General features: G+C 42.8%; 1 protein-coding gene across 2 annotated transcripts in view; it reads right to left on the bottom strand.

Annotated features, from left to right (window-relative positions):
- The window catches only part of rapgef5a (Rap guanine nucleotide exchange factor (GEF) 5a), a 45,082-nt gene extending 21,892 nt beyond the window's left edge, over positions 1–23,190 (bottom strand). Inside the window, exons 1-10 of one of the 2 annotated variants that reach the window (XM_058046995.2) lie at positions 23,143–23,190; positions 22,769–22,922; positions 11,069–11,119; positions 9,107–9,213; positions 8,797–8,918; positions 7,651–7,828; positions 3,798–3,879; positions 3,651–3,699; positions 3,499–3,572; positions 1,365–1,562 (exon numbers count right to left, since the gene is read on the bottom strand). In XM_058046995.2, coding sequence (XP_057902978.2) covers positions 1,365–1,562; positions 3,499–3,572; positions 3,651–3,699; positions 3,798–3,879; positions 7,651–7,828; positions 8,797–8,918; positions 9,107–9,213; positions 11,069–11,119; positions 22,769–22,912 — 1,005 coding nt within the window. In that variant the 5' untranslated portion in view covers positions 22,913–22,922; positions 23,143–23,190. Of the gene's footprint in view, positions 1–1,364; positions 1,563–3,498; positions 3,573–3,650; positions 3,700–3,797; positions 3,880–7,650; positions 7,829–8,796; positions 8,919–9,106; positions 9,214–11,068; positions 11,120–22,768; positions 23,108–23,142 lie in introns of those variants that run through there. The other variant, XM_058046993.2, reaches the window with a different exon arrangement.

Here is a 23,190-nt window from a genome sequence, read left to right as displayed (position 1 = left end):
TGTTAAGATGCATGAAAGTGTCAAGTCTTTTCTAGTTGTTGCCACATTGTGTGTGTGTCTTTGCAAACGGTGGTATTTGGTGCAGATCTGCATAAAAAGGTAAGTAATCCTTAACAATAAAGCTTATTTTCTGTGAATAATCCATCCTTTGGACCCTAGTTCCGAGGTAGAACCTAAGCTTTATGTGTGGCTGTCATTTTATGCCTGCCCAGAAATACTCTAAGACAGGGGTCTCAAACATGTGGCCCGCAGGACACTAGTTTGAGGCCCCCGCCTTGATATGAAAGTTTAATGTTAGTGCGGCCCGCGCAAGTTTGATATGGATGCTGTATGGTATCATGTACCCAGAAAAAATTATTACGTTTGATTAATGTTCATGTTAAAGGTTAAATATCTGTTAATAGTTATCCTCCCTATCTGTGTGGAAGTGGTAAGTTTTTGGCTATTTAAGTTTAAAGGAAATAACTTGAAGGCTACCGTTTAGGTCGCTTGCTCTCTAGTGTCTAGTTTGTGAGTTAGCATGTGTCTCAAGAGCCTGCAGTTGCGCAATATGTTGTAAATAAAAAAAGTATAAATGTGACTATAGTCGTGTTTTGTCATGTCTACAGGGCTCTAATAATGTTTTGTTAATTTTAATCTGAAAAAAATAATTTGTCTACCCACCAAACTACATGTGTTTTTTTAAGTTTTTATTATTTGCCGTTTTATTTTTATTATTATATTTATTTATTACTGATTGATTGATTTTCTTTATTCTTGATTTATTTATTTATTTTTCATTTTATTTTGTGCAGAAAAATAAAAATTAAGATATTAAGAACAGTGGAATGTTTTATCAGAGCTTTTATTGGAACCAAAGCACTGAAAAAAGTTTGTATATTTTTCTGTTTTTTAATAAATGCGTTATTTTTTTTTTTTGGAAAACCTGATGCGGCCCAGCCTTGCCCAGACCCTAGCTGCAGTGGTCCCCAGGTGAATTGAGTTTGAGACCCCTGCTGTAAGACCTTCACGTAATATGATGACAAAACATCGTGCTTCATTTTGAAGTTGTGGAGCTGGCAACTTGGAGACCGATAGTACTTTTTCATGGAAAGTCCCATTTTTTACACTCAAATAATGACTAAGGCTAATGAATGTGGGGGCTTGGCTCCCGTATAGAGTAATTCTAACCATGATTGCACCTGATAAGAATTCCAAAAAAGGGGCTTTTTATGTTATTTTCTGGCTCCAGCTTTGGCCCCATGTGTGGTTATAGTTGCAACACCTGGCAAGACTTGCATGGGTCGGGCCTGCACCCTCGGTGGTGTGGGTTAATGACAACACTAAAGTCTGACAAGTCATACGCCACGTGACACTTGACTTACCGCCTGGTTCCTCTCAGGAAGCCGGTAGTTGTGGTTCTGCAGCAGCCGGCAGCCATCCTTGGCAAGACGCTGAACGGCTTCAAAGCCCAGTCGGCTGGTCAGTTCTTCACGGCCGCACACAGTCCCTGTACTCCCGCCGCCACCGCCTCCTCCTCCTCCTCCACCGCCGCCGTCCCGCAGAGCACACACACTGCCCAGCTGCAACACGGGAGGCATGAACATGTATCTGAGCCCGCAGTCCCAAGACATGATTGAAACCGTCACAATGCAGCTGCTTAGCGGGCGTTCAGAGAGACACTTTACAATTGGGCCTGATCCAAAAGCATATGATAAGTTTCACTAAGTCAATCGGAGAGAAAAAAAGGGGGGAAAAAAAAAAGTAATCCGGGGGAATCTTTATCTACGGTATTCTTCTCTAAATCCTCATTATTCCAAATCTTATTCATTCTACATTACAGTCTGTAATTCCTTCTATCTGTTGCACTTGTGCCTTTGTCTCCATGTCAGCAGATCTGGCGGAGAAAGAGTGAGTGTGAGTGATTATCAGCCTAAGTGGGCGGGAGTGTGGGAAGTGTGTGTGTGTTGTGCATCCCTCCTCTCTTATAATCAGGACTTTGAATGTTTGAGGCACGCTAGCCCGGCTGAATTAAGAGCAAAAGTGTGGCATTATGAATATATAATGATGTTAACTAAAAAGACGTGGGAGACGGAGATAGACGGTAATTAAAAGCTGCAGGATGCTGAGGAAACTAATGCCCTCAGATGATGATGATGATGATGATGAGGAGGAGGAGGAACGTGTGAATGTGAGTGTGTGTGTTCCCTGGTGTGTATCATTATCACCAGTGGCGGGTAGCCTATTCTATTTATTTTTTATAGGGAAAGAAGGGAGGGGATATTTAATTTCCTTAAGACCCTTCCTGTGTGCTTAACTGTCCCACGGTGCCATGTTGTAGTGGCGAGTAACAGCAGCACTCCCACACTATGTTTACTAGGAAAACACCCCCAACCGCAACTCTTATCTGGGGGGGGGGGGCTGATAGCACACATAAACAAAGCCCTGAAAGTGTTTGTTTGCATTGTGTGACACGGTTCCTTCATCCTACTGGCGATTTTTTTTTCATTGGAAACATATGCCAATGATGTTAGACATATACTTCAGAGTATATATTCATTAATTCATTTTCTACCGCTTTTCCTCACAAGGGTCGCAGGGGGTGCTGGAGCCTATCCCAGCTGTCTTCGGGCGAGAGGCGGGGTACATCCTGGACTGGTCGCCAGCCAATCACAGGGCACATATAGACAAACAACCATTCACACTCACACCTATGGACAATTTGGAGTCACCAATTAACCTAGCATGTTTTTGGAATGTGGGAGGAAACCGGAGTACCCGGAGAAAACCCACTCATGCACGGGGAGAACATGCAAACTCCACACAGAGATGGCCGAGGGTGGAATTGAACCCTGGTCGACTAGCTGTGAGGTCTGCGCGCTAACTACTCGACCATCGTGCCGCCCCAGCTGCAGATCATATCAATTCTATTAACAGCTGTGGCTGTAGGCAACCATCCGGATGTAGTTTGTAGTATTAACTCCACAAGATGGCAGCATATGAAGTATCACGAGTGGTCAGGATCCAGCTGCTTTATCTAGCTCTGCATGCACTTTAATTACAATAAAGTCATCAGCAGTACTAATACTGGCTGAGCAGTTTGCTCCTTTGTATAATCTATTTATTTTTTCAAAAACAAAACAGGCCAGAGCCAGAACTGTTTCAATGGGGTGGCCAAGGTGAGACCATTACTCACATAGGGGTGGCAATAAGTTGATAGCTGAATTGTCTACATGGCCAGTGTGATGGCGATGGCCACCAAAGTGGAAAGGACTTTTAGTGTAAGTCGGTACTCAGTGGCGAGCAAAGTTACAAGGTGACCGGGGTGGCCATGGCCACCCTAGTGGTCACCCCCACAGGTGGGGGATTTTTGACAAATGTGTCAAAGAGCATTAGTTCAGCCTAACTGCCGTTTCACTGCAGCACACAACAACAGAGATGCCTATTTTATGTTTAGATATGTCAAAATGTACGAGGAATTGGGCAAACTTGTGGACCATCAGGTGTTTAATGAGTTACCGGGCTGGTCTCGGCGCTGGGCGAGCGTATCTCCTGCGGCCTCGTCTCCGTCATGTCAGAGTCCTGCTCTGATACTGCGAGTAATCACACACACGACTTTCACGTTAGCGTTGGCTCGTAGTCAAGAAACACAATGACTGGTGTTTACTCACAAGCTTTGCGTGTCTTCCGGGCAAGAGCCGCTGCTAGCTCATTTTGCACCTGGTGGAGATACATGTGTTACATGTACATGTGTTACATGTACATGTGTTACAGTAACACCCAAACCCACATAGGAACCACAGGCGTTGCACACTTACTGTGGATGTGAGCCTTTCCAGTGCTTTCATCTGTAGAATCTCACTGCAGACATCCCTGTTTCCTTCAGAGTCTTCCTCTGACCTTGGGAGGGGGGAAGAGGGGGGGGGCGACACACACAACAAATTACTTAACGGTATTCTCATCAAGGCGGCACGGCGGTCTAGTGGTTAGCGTGCAGACATCACGGCTAGGAGACCAGGGTTCAATTCTACCCTCGGCCATCTCTGTGTGGAGTTTGCATGTTCTCCCCGTGCATGTGTGGGTTTTCTCCGGGTACTCCGGTTTCCTCCCACATTCCAAAAAACATGCTAGGTTAATTGGCGACTCCAAATTGTCCATAGGTATGAATGTGAGTGTGAATGGTTGTTTGTCTATATGTCTCCTGTGATTGGCTGGCGACCAGTCCGAAGACAGCTGGGATAGGCTCCAGCACCCTCCGCGACCCTCGTGAGGAAAAAAGCGGTAGAAAATGAACGAATCATATTCTCATCATGCACTTGCCTCTATGGTCATAACTCTCTCCACAGCGCCCCCTGTTAGACTAACAGAAGTACTACAACCTTCATACATAATTTGAATGCTAAATAAAGTGACTCATTTTTGTTTCAGGCTTTCACTAAATTAAATATACGACTTTTACAGTGGAAGGCGAGTTCTCTTAGACAATGTTTGCTGTTTTTAAGAGTTCATTTCAATGATTTCCCACCCCCTCGCCTTGGTAAATACGTACATAGATTACATTCTGAGTGTTGTGGAAAACAGAACGCATTATTCCCACAGCAATAATACAAGGTTGAAGGTTTGTGTCTCCCAACACGGGTAGACTGCACCCGAGGGCCATTCTTCTTCTATGTTCGCTTAGAAAAGCATTTGGATTGCTTTTCCTCACACGGTCTCTCGCAGATTTGCACACAGAGTACATTTGCATCTAATTCTGATGGCACCAACTGATCCCAGAGGAACTTGCCATAGTATGAGTGCTGTATGTGTGTGTGTGCTTTTTCTATCATTGTACCAACAGTTCACGGGCCCGCACAGTTCGGCAAATGACATTAATGGAAGACTTATTAGTTTCATTTGGATGAGCAAACTGTTTATGATGATATGCAATCATGCTTAACAACACCCGAGTGTTGTAAATCGAAATGTAAATCTGTTTTTCGAGTCATTTGATAGCTGGGGCGGCACGGCGGTCGAGTGGTTAGCGCGCAGACCTCACAGCTAGGAGGATCAGGGTTCAATTCCACCCCCGAGTTTGCATGTTCTCCCCGTGCATGCGTGGGTTTTCTCCGGGTACTCCGGTTTCCTCCCACATTCCAAAAACATGCTAGGTTAATTGGCGACTCCAAATTGTCCATAGGTATAAATGTGAGTGTGAATGGTTGTTTGTCTATATGTGCCCTGTGATTGGCTGGCCACCAGTCCAGGGTGTACCCCGCCTCTCGCCCGAAGACAGCTGGGATAGGCTCCGCGACTATCGTGAGGAAAAAGCGGTAGAAAATGAATGAATGAGTCATTTGATAGCTGGCTATGGGAGTGCTACCAAACAGAAACAAGCACAGAGCAGCATTGATGGAGGATTAGCATGAATGCCTCTCGTGACGCCTCCATGTTGGTCATAAAAGATGCATGCCGCAAGGTGCAGTCATATTCCGGGTTGGAGCACATGCAAGGACAAAATCCTCAATCGAAAGACAACCGGTAGCATTCCATCTCAGACAATACTGCGTCATAAACAAGATAATGATTAAGCAGTAAGAGTACACTGATAATTGTATATGCAGAAACAATTTGATCCCGCCACGACGACTGAATGACATATTAAATCGGAATGCAATTCTAGCTTCAGAATAAAACATCTACATTGATGATTTAACATTCGCCTCAGGGTATTCTTTCATAATTCATCCACCGTGCCATGAAGCATGAAGATGGCAAAGGGAACAAGAGGACTAAACATACATTAAGAAATAATTTAGTTTTACACGCTATGACAGTAAATTATCCTACTTCGGACATTATTGTTCAGACAGGCTGAAATTTAACAGATGTTATCAACGTTAAGGAAGGTTGGTTAGGCGTTAAATATATATCAAATATTGATATATACGAGCGGTTAGCACGCAGGCCTCACAGCTAGGAGACCCGAGTTCAATTCCACCCTCGGCCATCTCTGTGTAAAGTTTGCATGTTATCTCTGTGCATGTGTGGGTTTTCTCCGGGTACTCTGGTTTCCTCCCACATTATGTCATTGTATTCATATCACCTCGTACTTCGGTACGTGACAAAAAAAAAAAAAAAAACTTTAATTATATTAGGAAAGCAGGAAGTGAACAAATGTAACAGTTATTGATTGTAAAAGTACCAGATGGAGGGGTAGGATTTAATAAGCTTTGCTTCTTCCTACTCCTGGGATAGCTGGGATAGGCTCCAGCACCCCCGCCACCCTCGTGAGGAAAAAGCGGTAGAAAATGAATGAATGAATGAATGGTCATATCACCTCGTACTTCGGTACGTGACAAAAAAAAAATAACTACATTAGGAAAGCAGGAAGTGAACAAATGTAACAGTTACTGATTGTAAAAGTACCAGGTGGAGGGGTAGGATTTAATAAGCTTTGCTTCTTCCTACTCCTTTTGGACATGTGGAACTGTGAACTGATTATGGGATGCATTCAATTGTAATCTGATGCATGTTCAAATGAAATAAAACCATTACCATTCCAAAAACATGCTAGGTTAATTGGCGACTCCAAATTGTCCATAGGTATGAATGTGAGTGTGAATGGTTGTTTGTCTATATGTGCCCTGTGATTGGCTCTCACCCCGAAGACAGCTGGGATAGGCTCCAGCACCCTCGTGAGGATAAGCGGTAGAAAATGAATGAATATTGATACACGTGAGAAAGTTGTCATGGTAATCAGGTAGCGCCAGTCTTGTCTGTCATGTAATACACTCAAGCGGCGCTAAAGTGTTGTTTGTTGTTATTGTATATTCAAACTACTACAGTATCACTATTACATACACGGGCAATATAATATAAAATAAAAAGGATGCCTCTGCAGGTGTTTTCCACCACAGTTACAGATGTCCTCCTGTACGGCAACATTTTTTTTTTTAAAAGAGACAGACGGAGGAGCAAGGGAGCGTGCGAGGTGACGAGACAGCAGGTGCCGACAGAGTAACAATGCAGCAATCAAGGAGAGACAGCGGGCACGGTCGAAGCGCCAGACGGCAGTGAGAATGTTGAATACATAATCTCATCTGTACGGAGGACACAAATTATTTGGGCCAGTAGTTACTACAAAAAGAAGTACCTCAGATACTGTATATGCGTTTGTATGTGTACTCCGAGGATGACGCAGATGAAAAAGCTGGTGTGCGATGTTGAGTGTGTGTTATATTAACGCCATATACACGACTTTTCTTCATTTATTTGAGTGACAGATTGAGTTCAGTGGCAGCCTCAGCAGGAATCGTGCACACGGTAGAGGAGAAGCAGGGAACTTTAGCTGACATCTTGTGGATGTGGAGGTGTGTGTGTGTGTGCCTCACACACACACAAGCACACTGAGGATTTAGAACTTTGAAAAGGGATTTGGATTTTCGCTGGGATTTGAGGAAGATATTGGAGAGCGTGTGAGGGAATATATGATACGTCTTGCACTTTCCTGGGTGAGTCGACTGTACTAAGTCAAGCTTGGATGCTTGTTTTTTTTTACACAGATGGACAAATGTCATCGAACGTTACAAGAAAAAAGGTGCACATTGTTAATTAATACCAAGCCCAACCATTGATTGACACCACCAACCATCCATTCATCGTACAAAAAAAGTCTTCCTTCAAACTTACGGGCTGTTGGTTCTATCGCCAGTGCGAAATTGAACATATGGTGCAAGTTGTAGGAGGAGCCTAACAGCCTCTGGCCACTCCCCCTCATTGGTGCGAAACTCGCAGGAAGTTGAGTCACACTCTTCGAAACTGAATTGGTAGTAAGTGTTGGAGTCGGAGAAAACCACTCGCTGGTCCACTGGAAATAAAAACACACACATACACTTTCAAATACTGTATTTTCCGGACTATAAGTCGCACTTTTTTTCATAGGTTGGCTGTTCCTGCGACTTATACTCCAGAGCAAATTATAAAAAAACTGTTATGTTATATAAACACTAGACACCTTTTCTGTTCATGTTTATTATTTGTGTAGCTTTTTTTGACCTTGTGCGACTCCAGAAAATACAGTAATTTATGACAAAAGCACAATATTCATGGGTAACTTCATAAATTAGCATTATATTTATAAATATTAGCAAATAAACATATATAGTATATATATTAAATATATACGTATATAATATACGTATATATACGTATATTATTTATATATGTATTTATATATTTATTATATATATATAATAAATATATTAGCATTATACCATGCTACCAGGCTAATTTATTTCACATTTAAGAAAGGGTTTCAAACAGAGTGGGAAAGAATGCCAAAGAAAGAAGCCAACACCTTACCACTTCCACACCAACTGGGAGGAGAACTAGTGTTGTGTCGTGTCCTGTGCAATACTATGTGTATATTTTGGATATCTTGTATATATCTTGTTAAATTGTCTTTTTTACTCTACTTTATATACTTTTTTTGTTTTTTAAACTTGACTACTGCACTAAAAGGAGAAGCTCTCCAATTTCGTTGTACATCTTGTATAATGACAATAAAGGCCATTCCATTCCATGCAGTGTGAAGGTAATCTAATATTATGTAACATTATTGACGCCTACTTGCCAGAATACTACCAGGAAAAAATGGTCATTTTTGTTCATTAATTTTAAAAACTACAACAATGAGGGAGCCATGTTTGAACCTGCAATGTAGCAAGGGACGGCTGTAATTGTCTTGCTGTCCACAAAGAGTGTTTATTTGTGAACTGCATCCAGTGAAATCACAGCACATTAGCTTGAGGGAAGAGCTAATATCGTAAGGGTTACCGGACAGAAGGACTCCCAGCTCCAGCAGCACCTGCCAGACCCGCACGGCGGTGGTCCGACAGCGCACGTACACACACTGCTCACACAGCCACTGCACCAGCTCCACGCCCACATAGCTGCGTCTGTCAAAAAAAAACATGCACATATCAGCACACAAACGCAGCTCGTAAAGCCCATGATCGGTTTTATGCTGTAGGAAAATGACAGGAAGGAGATTCCATTGTCTGATGAGCTCAAACTCGACTCTTTATGCTTGATTACATACATCGATTCATCCCTTGAGAGACAGCACACAGACAGACAGGCGTACCGTATGATTCTGGCGAGGTGGATCTTATCCTTAGCTGGGTACGGTCCGTGGGAGAGGAAGGCATTTCTCACAGCTCGGCCTGCGCATGGAAAACTCTGGGAGCACGACTGACAAAAAAAAAAAAAAAAAAACAAACACATTGTGAAGCATATTTACATTGTTGTTTTAACAGTACAGTATCAATACACCAGCATCAGATACCAGTACCGTCTCTATCCAAGAAGGTGCATGCTTGTGAATATAAAGCCAATCTCAGTGTTCTCCTCTGTGTACTGTCAACACAACACATGTTTTCACTATTTCACTGTTTACAGTCAACACTGTAAACAATGTAAGAGATCATAGTTGACTATTATGTTTATGAATGTGAGTGTGAATGGATGGTTGTCTATATGCGCCCTGCGATTGGCTGAAAACCAGCCCAACCTGTCAACTATATTGGTTACTATGAGTGTAAAGGTGACTATAGGGGTGTTATTTCATGTCTAGTGGTCTCTAATAATGTTAAAAACCGAGAGAGATTACCATACCGTATCGTATTACTGTATTTCACAAGTTACTCTAAATTAGTACCTTCATCAAGAAATAATACATAATAAATTTGCATTACTGTTAATGGGATACTTTGAATTTTTTTAGACATCTACTCAGATTTTGGTGATGAAAAACATAGTTCCAGGTAATAATAATAATAATTAAATTTTATTTATATTTATTTATATTGCATATTGTAGTTACCGGGTATGGCTTCTCACAATAATCACATCAAACATTTTTGTGATGCAAATGTAACCCTAGTGGCTACCTGGAGCTATGTTCTTCATCACCGAAATCCAACCAGAATTGGACTTAGAAGACCAAGGGAGATAGAGATGTCAGAATATCTGAACTATCCCTTTAATTTAAGTATATTTTACATTGGGTGGTACATTGGAGGATGTTGCGGTTCTCATTGGGAGTGACCAGGATGGATAGGATCAGGAACGAGTAACATCAGACGGACATTACATGTTAGAGGTCTTGGAGATAAAGTCAGAGAGGCCAGACTGAGATGGTTGGGACATGTCCAGAGGAGAGATAGTGAATATATTGGTAGAAGGATGCTGAGGTTCTCATTGGGAGTGACCAGGATGAATAGGATCAGGAACGGGACATTTCATGTTAGAGGCCTTGGAGATAAAGTCAGAGAGGCCAGACTGAGATGGTTCGGACATGTCCAGAGGAAAGATAGTGAATATATTGGTAGGAGGCATAGCGGAAGACCAAAGAGGAGGTTTATGGATGTAGTGAAGGAGGACATGAGGGTAGTTGGTGTGAGAGAGACAGATGCAGAAGACAGGGTTGGATGGAGGAGCTTGATTGGCGAACCAAGTGGTGCAATCTGTTGCAGCAGAACATCTAGTTGACCGATATCTAAAAACAAAAACCTAACAAGATGTTGAGCAAATGTAGCAATTTGGTGATTAATCAGGTTATTTCGATTAAGGTTCTTATAGCGGTAGCTCTAAAATCGACGTTGTGTTTTTTTTTTAGCTTCGCACAGCAGAGCTTAAAAGCTTTCTTCTGTAAAAACGGAATCCCTGATACTGCTTGGCACAGCAAAGTGCGATGCATGGATTCTGTCAAAGTCACACGAGCGGACGTCACGCGCTGACCGGGTCTGCAGCGGCGCCACACACGCCAATACGGCAAATTAGTTGAGTGCGTGTCCAGTTGACAAACAGCGACAGTTCACGGCTTCATCTTTGCTGAAGTGAGTATTTTCCAAGAGTAATATGAAGACACTCTCATCTTGTAGGGTTCCTCTTGGCCATCATTGTGTGTGTGTATGTGTGTTTGTGTGAAAGCGTCCGGGAGAATGCCCAAGGTGAAAATCAGCACTGAGCTCATCTGTATTGAGGCTAAACAAACACACAGCAGAACTAAAGTGATGACATCATGTGTGTGCGTGCACACCCTCACCTTGTGTACCGTAGGTCCAGCACTTGGTCCGGGGATTGTGTCAGGTGATTGCTGTTGAAACACACACACACACAACCATCAGAGTTCATACACATTAACACTCACACACACGTGAGTAAATACACTGAATAAACAACAAACCCTGGGAAGAGAAAGACCAGTTTTTCCATGCCAAACTTATTAGTCACAGTGTGTACAATTCAAAAAAGTATTAGCAAGCCTCCATTATTGTGGAGTTACACCTGTGATACACATTGTGTGTGTGTGTGTGTGTGTGTGTACAATGACTATCTGACCTGAAATCAGTGAAATACGACACTCTCTCTACTCAATACTGTCTCATAAAAAGGTGCAGTGACACATTTTTTTTTAGTATTTTTTAACAGTTATACCGCCATGTAGCCTTTGCCCCGGGCGCACCTCCTCCGCTATTAATCTTTATGCGGCATTATGGCACCCATGGAACATATTCACTCGCTAAGGTCATAACGCTTTTTTGTTTTCCTGTCCAGTGACATCTGATCAATGTTCAGTTTTTTTTATTCTTTGGGTACCCGTTTTTGGCGTAAAATACAATAAAATGACAAGAATTGAGTCCAAACATATACCTGTAATATGAATTAATAGATTTATGATCATTTTAAGGTGAGTGAGTAAAAGTCTGTGCCCTTACTGTATTACAAAATGTTGCTTTTAGGTTCATTTGGGAATTTTGACACTCATTTTGATTTGTATGCGATGACTAGGGGTGTGATGAGATCTTGTGTTCTGTTATTGTTGTTGAAGTTCAACAGCGGGGGAGGAGGTAATAGTAATTACTATTATTACATTTGATCAAAGTTACTTAAGATTTGGCAGATCAAACCACAACCACTTACATATTCTGTCTTAAAGCAAAACCTCTTGTAATATTCTGACTTATATTATCAAAATGTTAAGTTCAACCAAATTTTTTCCTCATAATTATATATATTATATTTATATATAATTTTCCACAGGTTATTTTGATATTCACCTTGAAATTGCAAATGTATTGTCATCCATTTATTATTTATAAGGTCATTTTGACAATTGTTAAAACTACAACTTTATTATTCTTATTCACATTTTTTCTGGATTTTTTTACATTTTGCTGTTGAAAAAAATACATATAGGTCACATTGCAAGTTTTTTTTCCCCAATGGCTGCCAAGCTAACAAAGATTGAGGAAGCTTTCCCCATCATTCTAATTATTATTCTAGTGCTTCTACAGCAAACTGTTATGGATATTATATTCTCTGTATTCAAAAGCTTGCTACACCAACACAGATATTGCAAGTTGTGTATTACTTTAAATGGCATCATGTTTTAAACATGGTGGACATCATGCAAGGTTTGTGGCCTCTGCGGAGCATCAAACATACTGACTCGGAATGGGATTTTAGTGTTTCGCTTCTTTGTTAGCTGATGTGATGCACATACATTTAACAGTGGGTGATAAAATACAGAATAAAACATATCCTCTGCTTTTGCACGGATGATTTTTTTTTTTAACGTTGCCATTAATAACTACAAGGTCGCACAATGTACAATAGGAGAGACACAGGAGTGCAGGCAGTAAAGCAGGATGGCTGATAAAGTCGTGGGTTGGAATACCATCAGATATAATGAACGCCCAGAGGATGATAAATGGAGGGATTCTGAGATGATCAAATGATGGAACAAATGAAAAAGTACCTCAACAGCGGTGGAAGATGAATGTGTGTGTGTGTGTCTGTGTGTGTGAAAGAGAGAAAGAGAAGCATTGACAAAAGTCGATCAATAGACATGACACGGATATGAGCGTGACAGATGGAAAGGGAGATGAGCTGAGGAGGGACCTTTTTAATTGTGCTCACGACAAAGCGAGAACGTGGAGCGAGATGGAGAGAGGGAGGGAGAAAAGGGAGAGAGAAATGTACTGTGGAGGCAATAAGAGACTAGAAAGAGGAATAGGACACTGAACAGTACAACCAAGCTATTCCGTCTACATAAAAACCAAAACTAGCAACTCACACACAAAACACAAAACACAAAAACTGCACAATGCACTACAGTCAGTATAAAAAATTACATTCTCTTGAAAAGGAATTAGACTCCTAAAATAATGATATAAAATAACCCCAAAAACGGACAGGCTTCACTACACATCTTAAAATACAGCCGGAAGCTCTGCCAGTATCGTTTTTTCTTCTCCTTAAGAAAAAACACACACTCTAAAAATGTATACGGAAAAAATTGCGGGAATGCTGGAGCCTATCCTAGCTGTTTTCGGGCGAGAGGCGGGGTACACCCTGGACTGGTCGCCAGCCAATCACAGGGCACATATAGACAAACAACCACTCACACTCACATTCATACTTATGGACAATTTGGAGTCGCTAATTAACCTAGCATGTTTTTGGAATGTGGGAGGAAACCGGAGTATATAATAAGATAACCCCAAATCAAGACAGGCTTCACTACACATCTCAAAATACAGCCTGGAGCTCTGCCAGTATTGTTTTTTCCTCAGGAAGTTGGCAAAGCTAGCATCATATGGCTGTTATGTTAGCGCTTAAGCTCACTTAGCTAGGCTAGTGTTGGTAACTCCCTCCTTAAGAAAAACCACACACTCTAAAAATGTATACGGAAAAATTTGCGGGAATGCTGGAGCCTATCCCAGCTGTCTTCAGGGGGAGAGGCGGGGTACACCCTGGACTGGTGGCCAGCCAATCACAGGGCACATATAGACAAACAACCATTCACACTCACATTCATACCTATGGACAATTTGGAGTCGCCAATTAACCTAGCATGTTTTTGGAATATGGGAGGAAACCGGAGTATATAATAAAATAACCCCAAATCAAGACAGGCTTCACTACACATCTTAAAATACAGCCTGAAGCTCTGCCAGTATTGTTTTTTTCTTCAGGAAGTCGGCAAAGCTAGCATCATATGGCTGTTATGTTAGCGCTTAAGCTCACTTTGCTAGGCTAGTGTTGCTAACTCGCTCCTTAAGAAAAACCACACACTCTAAAAATGTATACGGAAAAAATTGCAGGAATGCTGGAGCCTATCCCAGCTCTCTTCGGGCAAGAGGCGGGGTACACCCTGGACTGGTCGCCAGCCAATCACAGGGCACATATAGACAAACAACCATTCACACTCACATTCATACCTATGGACAATTTGGAGTCGCCAATTAACAAAGACAGGCTTCGCTACACATCTTAAAATACAGCCTGAAACTCTGCCAGTATTGTTTTTTTCTTCAGGAAGTCTGCAAAGCTAGCATCATATGGCTGTTATGTTAGCACCTAAGCTCACCTAGCTAGGCTAGTGTTGCTAACTCGCTCCTTAAGAAAAACCACACACTCAAAAAATGTATACAGAAAAAATTGCGGGAATGCTGGAGCCTATCCCAGCTGTCTTCGGGCGAGAGGCAGGGTACACCCTGGACTGGTGGCCAGCCAATCACAGGGCACATATAGACAAACAACCATTCACACTCACATTCATACCTATGAACAATTAACAGAATTGGAATGTTTTTTGGGATGTGGGAGGAAAGTGGAATACCCGGAGAACATGCAAACTCCACACCAAGCGAACCCAAGTCTTCCCAATCTCCTGACTGTGTGGCCTACATGCCAAACACTCATCCACTGTGCGGCCCATACTATTGTATCTGTGTCCAGTCTGAGTGACTTAGGTGTGAATTGAGTTGCCAGACTAAAAATGGTGTAGCTAACGACTTCTTCTGAAGGCCCGTAGTGATGGGACTGAGGGTGAAGGGAGTAAGTGGAGCATATTAGACCGAGTACATTTCTCCTGACTTTCACTTCCTTCTCATCTTGTTCACTCATCCTTCTATCTCTCCATGTCTTTGTTTTCTGTCTGCTGCACACTGATCTCTCCTAAAGTCTGCACAGGCTCTCCACTGGCGGTGACTCATTTCTACTGTACCGCACACTCAAGTCTTTTAGTTTAGTGCTTTGATTCTTTCCCCTCACAAAAACACGCATCACGAGATTGGGGGTTGCACATTTGTTGTCGGCCGACAAGAGGAATGAGGGCTATAAAGCGTGAGCGCATGCTGACACGCTTATCTGTGCGATGACTTCAAAGTGTGTCTGGGTGGGCGATAGAACAAGAGCGAGGCAGGAGAGCGTGAGGTCATTATCTTGCGAGGAACCAATTGCTCTCAGATTAGATCGGCGAGGGAGCCGAGGGGCTGCGGCGTGCCATGTTTGGCAAGCCCTATGTTCTCACTTGGTGTTGACGAATGTTCTGAGGTCCTATTACAATGCCGGTGTTGCACTCCTACAGTGGAGGTCTCCATGCTAGTCGCTGAACTTTAGTGATTAGTGATTCCCGAACGGGGGCTGCACGGCGGTCGTGTGGTTAGCGCACAGACCTCACAGCGAGGAGACCCGGGTTCAATTCCACTCTCGGCCATCTCTGTGTGGAGTTTGCATGTTCTCCCCATGCATGCGTGGGTTTTCTCCGGGTACTCCGGTTTCCTCCCACATTCCAAAAAAACATGCTAGGTTAATTGGCGACTCCAAATTGTCCATAGGTATGAATGTGAGTGTGAATGGTTGTTTGTCTATATGTGCCCTGTGATTGGCTGGCCACCAGTCCAGGGTGTACCACGCCTCTCGCCCGAAAACAGCTGGGATAGGCTCCAGCACCCCCGCGACCATTGTGACGATAAGTAGTAGAAAATGAATGAATAAATGAATCCCGACCAGGTACCGAAAGTAAGGGCGGCAGAGGAAGAACCAGCGCCACTGCCGCCCCCCCCCCCACCCAGCAGCAGCAGGTGGCCAGCAACCGCCCACGCCATCCCCTGGGACGACCAAAACCACCCAACCCCAGATCCAACCCACTAGAACCCTCAGGGGGGCAGTCCAGCAAACAGGGTCAGGGACACCCACCCCCAAGACACCAGAGCTACCCGGCTCTCAGTTAAGGCAAACTCCATTTTGATCAATTTGCTTCCAAAACATAATTCATCAACAATAAATCCCACCACTTTAATGGATTGGTTTGTTATTGTGCCCCAACATCTGTTTATGTCAGCCTTCAGCTGTGAGTGTTGGGAATTGGAGAATGTAGCACTTCCTTGTTGAGTGTTAACATGACAACAATCACTATGATGCAAAAAAAAAAAAAACAAAACAAACAAATTAGCCAACAGCCTTGCTCAGCACTCTGACTGGACACACCAATAATAGGATTAGCCCCAGTATATTGATTTCTTTTTTATTTAGTTATTTATTGAGTTATTTTTTCATGATTTTAAATATACATGTTCCACTTTCATTGTGTTATATTATATTTCGATTTGCCATTCAATAAAGTTATTTCAAAATATCCCATTTTAGAGCTGTAGTTATGTCCTCCACCACCGCTTTTTACTGCATTTTATTGGCGTGTGGGCATCTGAAGACTTTATGGGCTAAAAGAACAGATTCATTGGTTTGCTCAGTTTAATGTGACTTTTCCTTTCATCCAGCCTTTTTTTTCCCTTGTGGGTTTCCTCATGGGATCAACCTAACATGAAAGGCATCTCGGAGTTTTGAACTTTCCCACTGAGTTGTGAACACATCGCTTGGCACCGCCTGCTAAATGCTGGCATCCACATGCTAACATATTTGCATACATATTGCTTACATGCTAATGCTTTAGCACGTCATGGTTGCCAATTCGGCAATGTTAATTTGCAAATATTTGCAAATATTCATGATGACCGATGCTCCTTTGTTTGTTTGCCCCCCCCTAAGTGTATGTCTCTCACCAACCCCTCCTAAATGAATGTATAATACTGTTATGGCTGTGCAATATGGCTGGCAGATATGAAACGATATCAAAGCAACTGCTCTGCAACATGACGAAAGGAGACATTTTAAAATATAATCACTGAAAATGTGTATTTCATGAGCAAAACAACCCCAAGAATATTTTAATATACAGTACATTTATAACTAAAGATTGGCCGGTATCGGTTCCAATACCAGCATAATTCATGTATCGGAAAATTTCCGATGCATGAGCTATGCCTGTGCTTTACTGTTGTCCGCAAATTTAGCTAAAAGATTAGAATTATAAGTATTGGTCAATATGCCAATATCCGATACCGATATGTGTAACATGACACATATGTGTTGTATACAGCATTTTTTTTTAACATCGGTTTTCATGATCGGGAAAAAAATCTGATATCAATATCAACTGATATCACATTTTTATGCTGATATCTGGCCGATAATTATCGGACATGCCTAAAAAAAATTGTATCTGTCGCCACACATACATCAAGTTAAGTACTTATTTGCTGATATTCTTTAGGCTTGGTTGCATATGAAATAAAACGTTAAGTACTTCATTCATTCATTCATTTTCTACTGCTTATCCTCACAAGGGTCGTGGGGGTGCTGGAGCCTATCCCAGCTTTCTTCGGGCGAAAGGCAGGGTACACTCTGGACTGGTCGCCAGCCAATCACAGGGCACATATAAACAAACAACCATTCACACTCACATTCATACCTATGGACAATTTGGAGTCGCCAATTAACCTAGCATGTTTTTGGAATGTGAGAGGAAACCGGAGTAGAGATGGCCGAGGGTGGAATTGAACCCTGGTCTCCTAGCTGTGAGGTCTAGACACTAGACCGCCATGCCGCCACGTTAAGTACTTATTTTCTGATATTCTTTAGGCGTGGTTGCATAGGAAATCCAACAATTTCTTATATCAAAAATAAAAAAAAACTGATTTCCCAGAGGTCATAATGAGATGTAAAGAGTCTTTTGTCCTGTTGCTGATGATTTAATGACATCATGCCTACCCTAAGTCTTAAACGCGTAGCAAGGAGTGCTGACCACAGTGGACCCATCTCACATGCCATAAAAACATGAATCATGTATTAATAATGGTCACTACACAATTCCCGGCCTGACTGACAGACAGAGATATAAATTGCGACACATGACCTAAGAAGTCAAGTGTGCTCATCAGTGAAGTCCGACAGAGCACCGTGATGCCAAGTTAGTTGGGAACTAGGTTAAGTGTTCCCTCAAGCAGGCGCCCCTCCTGAAGCCAATAAAGAACTAATTGACTACCATAAGAGGTCACCATAGAGATTGTCATAAGAATGGACACTGAAGGATTATCAATCCTCTAATAGGTTGAAGAAAAAAACTGTTTTCTCTTATTAGACAAAGAAAAAAAAAGGCGGTGAGTGTGCATATGCATGTGGCCTGCGTCAAACATTCGTGTGGATTATTGGTTTTTACATCTTTACAATTTGTTTGTACTGTACTGTACTGTACTGTACTGTAGCCCAGCAAACAACAAATCAATAGACGTTTCTCTGTGTTATGTTTCTGGAAAAAACATTCATGGGTTCAGAAGTAGAAGACAAATATACAGCTACAACTGCAGAATCTTATGACAGACTGTATTCAAAATCCAAGATATGGACTTCCTTATATGGGCTGCAGATGGCCAGCACTCTGTAGCCACGGAAGTCCACGGGAGCGTGTGAGAGTGTGACCAATCACATCAGATTTAAATTAAACAGACCATTTAGGGTCGGAAGCACAATTTCCATGGAAACACTGCACAAAGAGGCGCAGTTATCTGGAAGATCTAGAAAGCCTTATGTGCGGGTTATTGTCTGTAGCTGCTCTATAGGTGTCCACAACTCAATACATTCATTCATTCATTTTCTACCGCTTATCCCAGCTGTCTTCAGGCGAGAGGTGGGGTACACCCTGGACTGGTCATCAGCCAATCACAGGGCACATATAGACAAACAACCATTCACACTCACATTCATACCTATGGACAATTTGGAGTCACCAATTAACCTAGCATGTTTTTGGAATGTGGGAAGAAACCGGAGTACCCGGAGAAAACCCACGCATGCACGGGGAGAACATGCAAACTCCACACAGAGATGGCCGAGGGTGGGATTGTACTCGGGTCTCCTAGCAGTGAGGCATGCGCACTAACCACTTGACCGCCTTGCAGCCTGAACCTGAACATATATATATATATAACTGAATATATATACAATCCCACCCTCGGCCAAATATATATATATATATATATATATATATATATATATATATATATATATATATATATATATATATATATAGGCTCCAGCAGGAGGTGCTGGAGCCTATCCCAGCTGTCTTCGGGGCGAGAGGTGGGGTACACCCTGGACTGGTCATCAGCCAATCACAGGGCACATATAGAGAAACAACCATTCACACTCACATTCATACCTATGGACAATTTGGAGTGTGGAATTGAACTCTAGTCTCCTAGCTGTGAGGTCAGCGCGCTAACCATTCGACCACCATGCAATAATTCAACTCAATATAAGTCACATAGCCAGAACTACTTACATCCCAAACAAAAACCCACCAGAACTGGCCTCACAGGATGCAAGACAACACATTCCAAACTGTTACCTATGTTTATCACACATAAAAAACCTGAATATCTCAGTGAAAGCGTCATTATCGCTGAATCCCCACAGTGATAGTAGACTTTAGTATCTTTCCTAACATTCGGAGCCAATGGGAAAAGAAGCCCTGCAAGTCATCCGTCTTACGTTGGCACGGAGGGAATGTTTCTCCTCTGGCTGTTAGCGATAATGAAGACAAGTAGAGCTGACACTTGTGCACTCATCTGGATTGTCAGGTGTGTTCTTACCATGTCGGGATCAGGGGGGGTCATACATATTTACCGCTTTGGCGACGACTCTTCACGAAAGAGAGGAACTCACAATAGTAAACAACAATAGTAGACCCCCACATGTGCCACCAATAAAACAATAGAGCCTCCTCGTCATCCTCCTAACCACTAGACCACCATTTGCCCCCCAAAATCATACCAAATTTAGCATTTAACATTTAGCATTTAGCAGATGGCATCCTGGATCTGTCCTGTCACGATATGATATATGATATGATATTAGCATCTACACAAATGGGTGAACTGTAAACAGGAAGTAATACACACACAAACACTGATTCGCTCGAACATTGGGAGTGTTTAATTTGTGTTTATGACGTGAAGAGTTAAGCTGGAGCCTACCCCACTGCCAAGGGTCAATGACAGACATACAGTGAAGAAAATAAGTATTTGAACACCCTGCTATTTTGCTATTTCTCCCACTTAGAAATCATGGAGGGGTCTGAAATTTTCATCGTAGGTGCATGTCCACTGTGAGAGAGATAAACTAAAAAGAAAAATCCAGAAATCACAATGCATGATTTTTTAACAATTTATTTGTGTGATACAGCTGCAAATAAGTATTTGAACACCTGAGAAAATGAATGTTAATATTTGGTACAGTAGCCTTTGTTTGCTATTACAGAGGTCAAACGTTTCCTGTAGTTTTTCACCAGGTTTGCACACACTGCAGGAGGGATCTTGGCCCACTCCTCCACACAGATCTTCTCTAGATCAGTCAGGTTTCTGGGCTGTCGCTGAGAAACACGGAGTTTGAGCTCCCTCCAAAGATTTTCGATTGGGTTCAGGTCTGGAGACTGGCTGGGCCATGCTAGAACCTTGATATGCTTCTTACGGAGCCACTCCTTGGTTTTCCTGGCTGTGTGCTTCGGGTCGTTGTCGTGTTGGAAGACCCAGCCACGACCCATCTTCAATGCTCTGACAGAGGGAAGGAGGTTGTTCCCCAAAATCTCACAATACACGGCCCCAGTCATCCTCTCTTTAATGCAGTGCACTCGTCCTGTCCCATGTGCAGAAAAACACCCCCAAAGCATGATGCTACCACCCCCATGCTTCACAGTAGGGATGGTGTTCTTCGGATTGTACTCTTCATTCTTCTTCCTCCAAACACGCTTATTGGAATTATGACCAAAAAGTTCTATTTTGGTCTCATCTGACCATAAAACTTTCTCCCATGACTCCTCTGTATCATCCAAATGGTCATATGCAAACTTAAGACGGGCCTTGACATGTGCTGGTTTAAGCAGGGGAACCTTTCGTGCCATGCATGATTTCACATCATGACGTCTTAGTGTATTACCTACAGTAACCTTGGAAACGGTGGTCCCAGCTCTTTTCAGGTCATTGACCAAGTCCTGTCGTGTAGTTCTGGGCTGATTCCTCACCTTTCTTAGAATCATTGAGACCCCACGAGGTGATATCTTGCATGGGGCTCCACTCCGATTGAGATTGACCGTCATGTTTAGCTTCTTCCATTTTCTAATGATAGCTCCAACAGTGGACCTTTTTTCACCAAGCTGCTTGGTAATTGCTCCGTAGCCCTTTCCAGCCTTGTGGAGGTGTACAATTTTGTCTCTGGTGTCTTTGGACAGCTCTTTGGTCTTCGCCATGTTACAAGTTAAAGTCTTACTGATTGTATGGGGTGGACAGGTGTCTTTATGCAGCTAACGACCTCAAACAGGTGCATCTGATTCAGGATGATACATGGAGTGCAGGTGGACTTCTAATGGGCAGACTAACAGGTCTTTCAGGGTCAGAATTCTAGATGATACACAGGTGTTCAAATACTTATTTGCAGCTGTATCACACAAATAAATTGTTAAAAAATCATGCATTGTGATTTCTGGATTTTTCTTTTTAGTTTATCTCTCTCACAGTGGACATGCACCTACGATGAAAATTTCAGACCCCTCCATGATTTCTAAGTGGGAGAAATAGCAAAATAGCAGGGTGTTCAAATACTTATTTTCTTCACTGTATATGAGAGGCCGATTTAATCTCAAACAATTATTAAAATTATTAAAATTATTAAAACAGCGGTCTAGTGGTTAACGCGCAGACCTCACAGCTAGGATACCAGGGTTCAATTCCACCCTCGGCCATCTCTGTGTGGAGTTTGCATGTTCTCCCCGTGCATGCGTGGGTTTTTTCCGGGTACTCCAGGTTTCCTCCCACATTCCAAAAAAACATGCTACATTAATTGGTGACTCCAAATTGTCCATAGGTATGAATGTGAGTGTGAATGGTTGTTTGTCTATATGTGCCCTGTGATTGGCTGACCACCAGTCCAGGGTGTACCCCGCCTCTCGCCCAAAGACAGCTGGGATAGGCTCCAGCACCCCCCGCGACCCTCGTGAGGAAAAAGCGGTAGAAAATGAATGAATGAATGAAATGAATAAAGCAAAGGTGCAGCAAAGATTTATCATTCTATCTCTATGATGTCATTTTAAATGTAACATTGTGGATGGGAATGATGGATAAAGCAGATGGTGGAATAGACTGACATTGGGGGGAAAAAAACATGTATGTTAGGTGAATTGGACTCTCATAGGTTTGAATGCGAAGGTGAAGTGACCCTAATGAGAATAAGCAGAGTATTCAAGAAAATGAATGAAAGTTCCCCTCAAAGGAACCCATACATATGTGCTGCACACATGATCATTAACAGAAACGTGTGTGTGGAGTATATCCTGAAGGTGGTTGCCTTGACTACCGGAGTGTGAAGGTATGGTGTTTAACAGCAGGTTATTATGGACACACACACACACACCTCTGCGACAGTCACGGTCAGGACAAAAACACCTGAGTCGTGACGTCAAGCCTCCACCAACTTGCTTTAGCGGTTTAAAACGTCTACCGTTTAGCCCTAGCATCAAAAACATGAAAGGCGGAAGGAGACACACACACACAAGGGGGGTACTCACGCTCTTCTTCCGCAGGTGCAGCCCGTGCTTAAGTAGTCCCGGCAGGTCCCGGATTTTGTGCTTGAGCTGAGCTTGGTCCCGTGCGCTCCGGTTCCACCGCAAGCCCGCGAGCAAGCCGTCCTCTGCGGGCTCCGAGTCCTCCATGATTGACGTTCTGTTTAAAAAAAAAAAAGTCCACGTTTGTCTTCGAGTGTGGCGAGTGTGTCCTCAACGTCCGCGACACTTCGACATTCCCCCTCTCATCCTTCCTCCCTCCTTCTGCTGCTCCTCTTCCTCCTTTTCTGCCTCGCTGTCTCACGGAGCGACCTGCATCTGCAACACACACAAACACACACACACACACACGGAGGCGTACACGACGTTTAACGACCTACTTGTGTTCCGCAGCACGCCACGCTGCTGTTGCTGCTGCTGCTGCTGCT

The sequence above is a fragment of the Doryrhamphus excisus genome, linkage group LG7 (assembly GCF_037039965.1).
Source record: "Doryrhamphus excisus strain RoL-2023G ecotype Guam linkage group LG7, RoL_Dexc_Guam_v1.1, whole genome shotgun sequence".
NCBI lineage: Eukaryota > Metazoa > Chordata > Actinopteri > Syngnathiformes > Syngnathidae > Doryrhamphus > Doryrhamphus excisus.
This window is presented reverse-complemented; position numbering and strand designations above follow the sequence as displayed.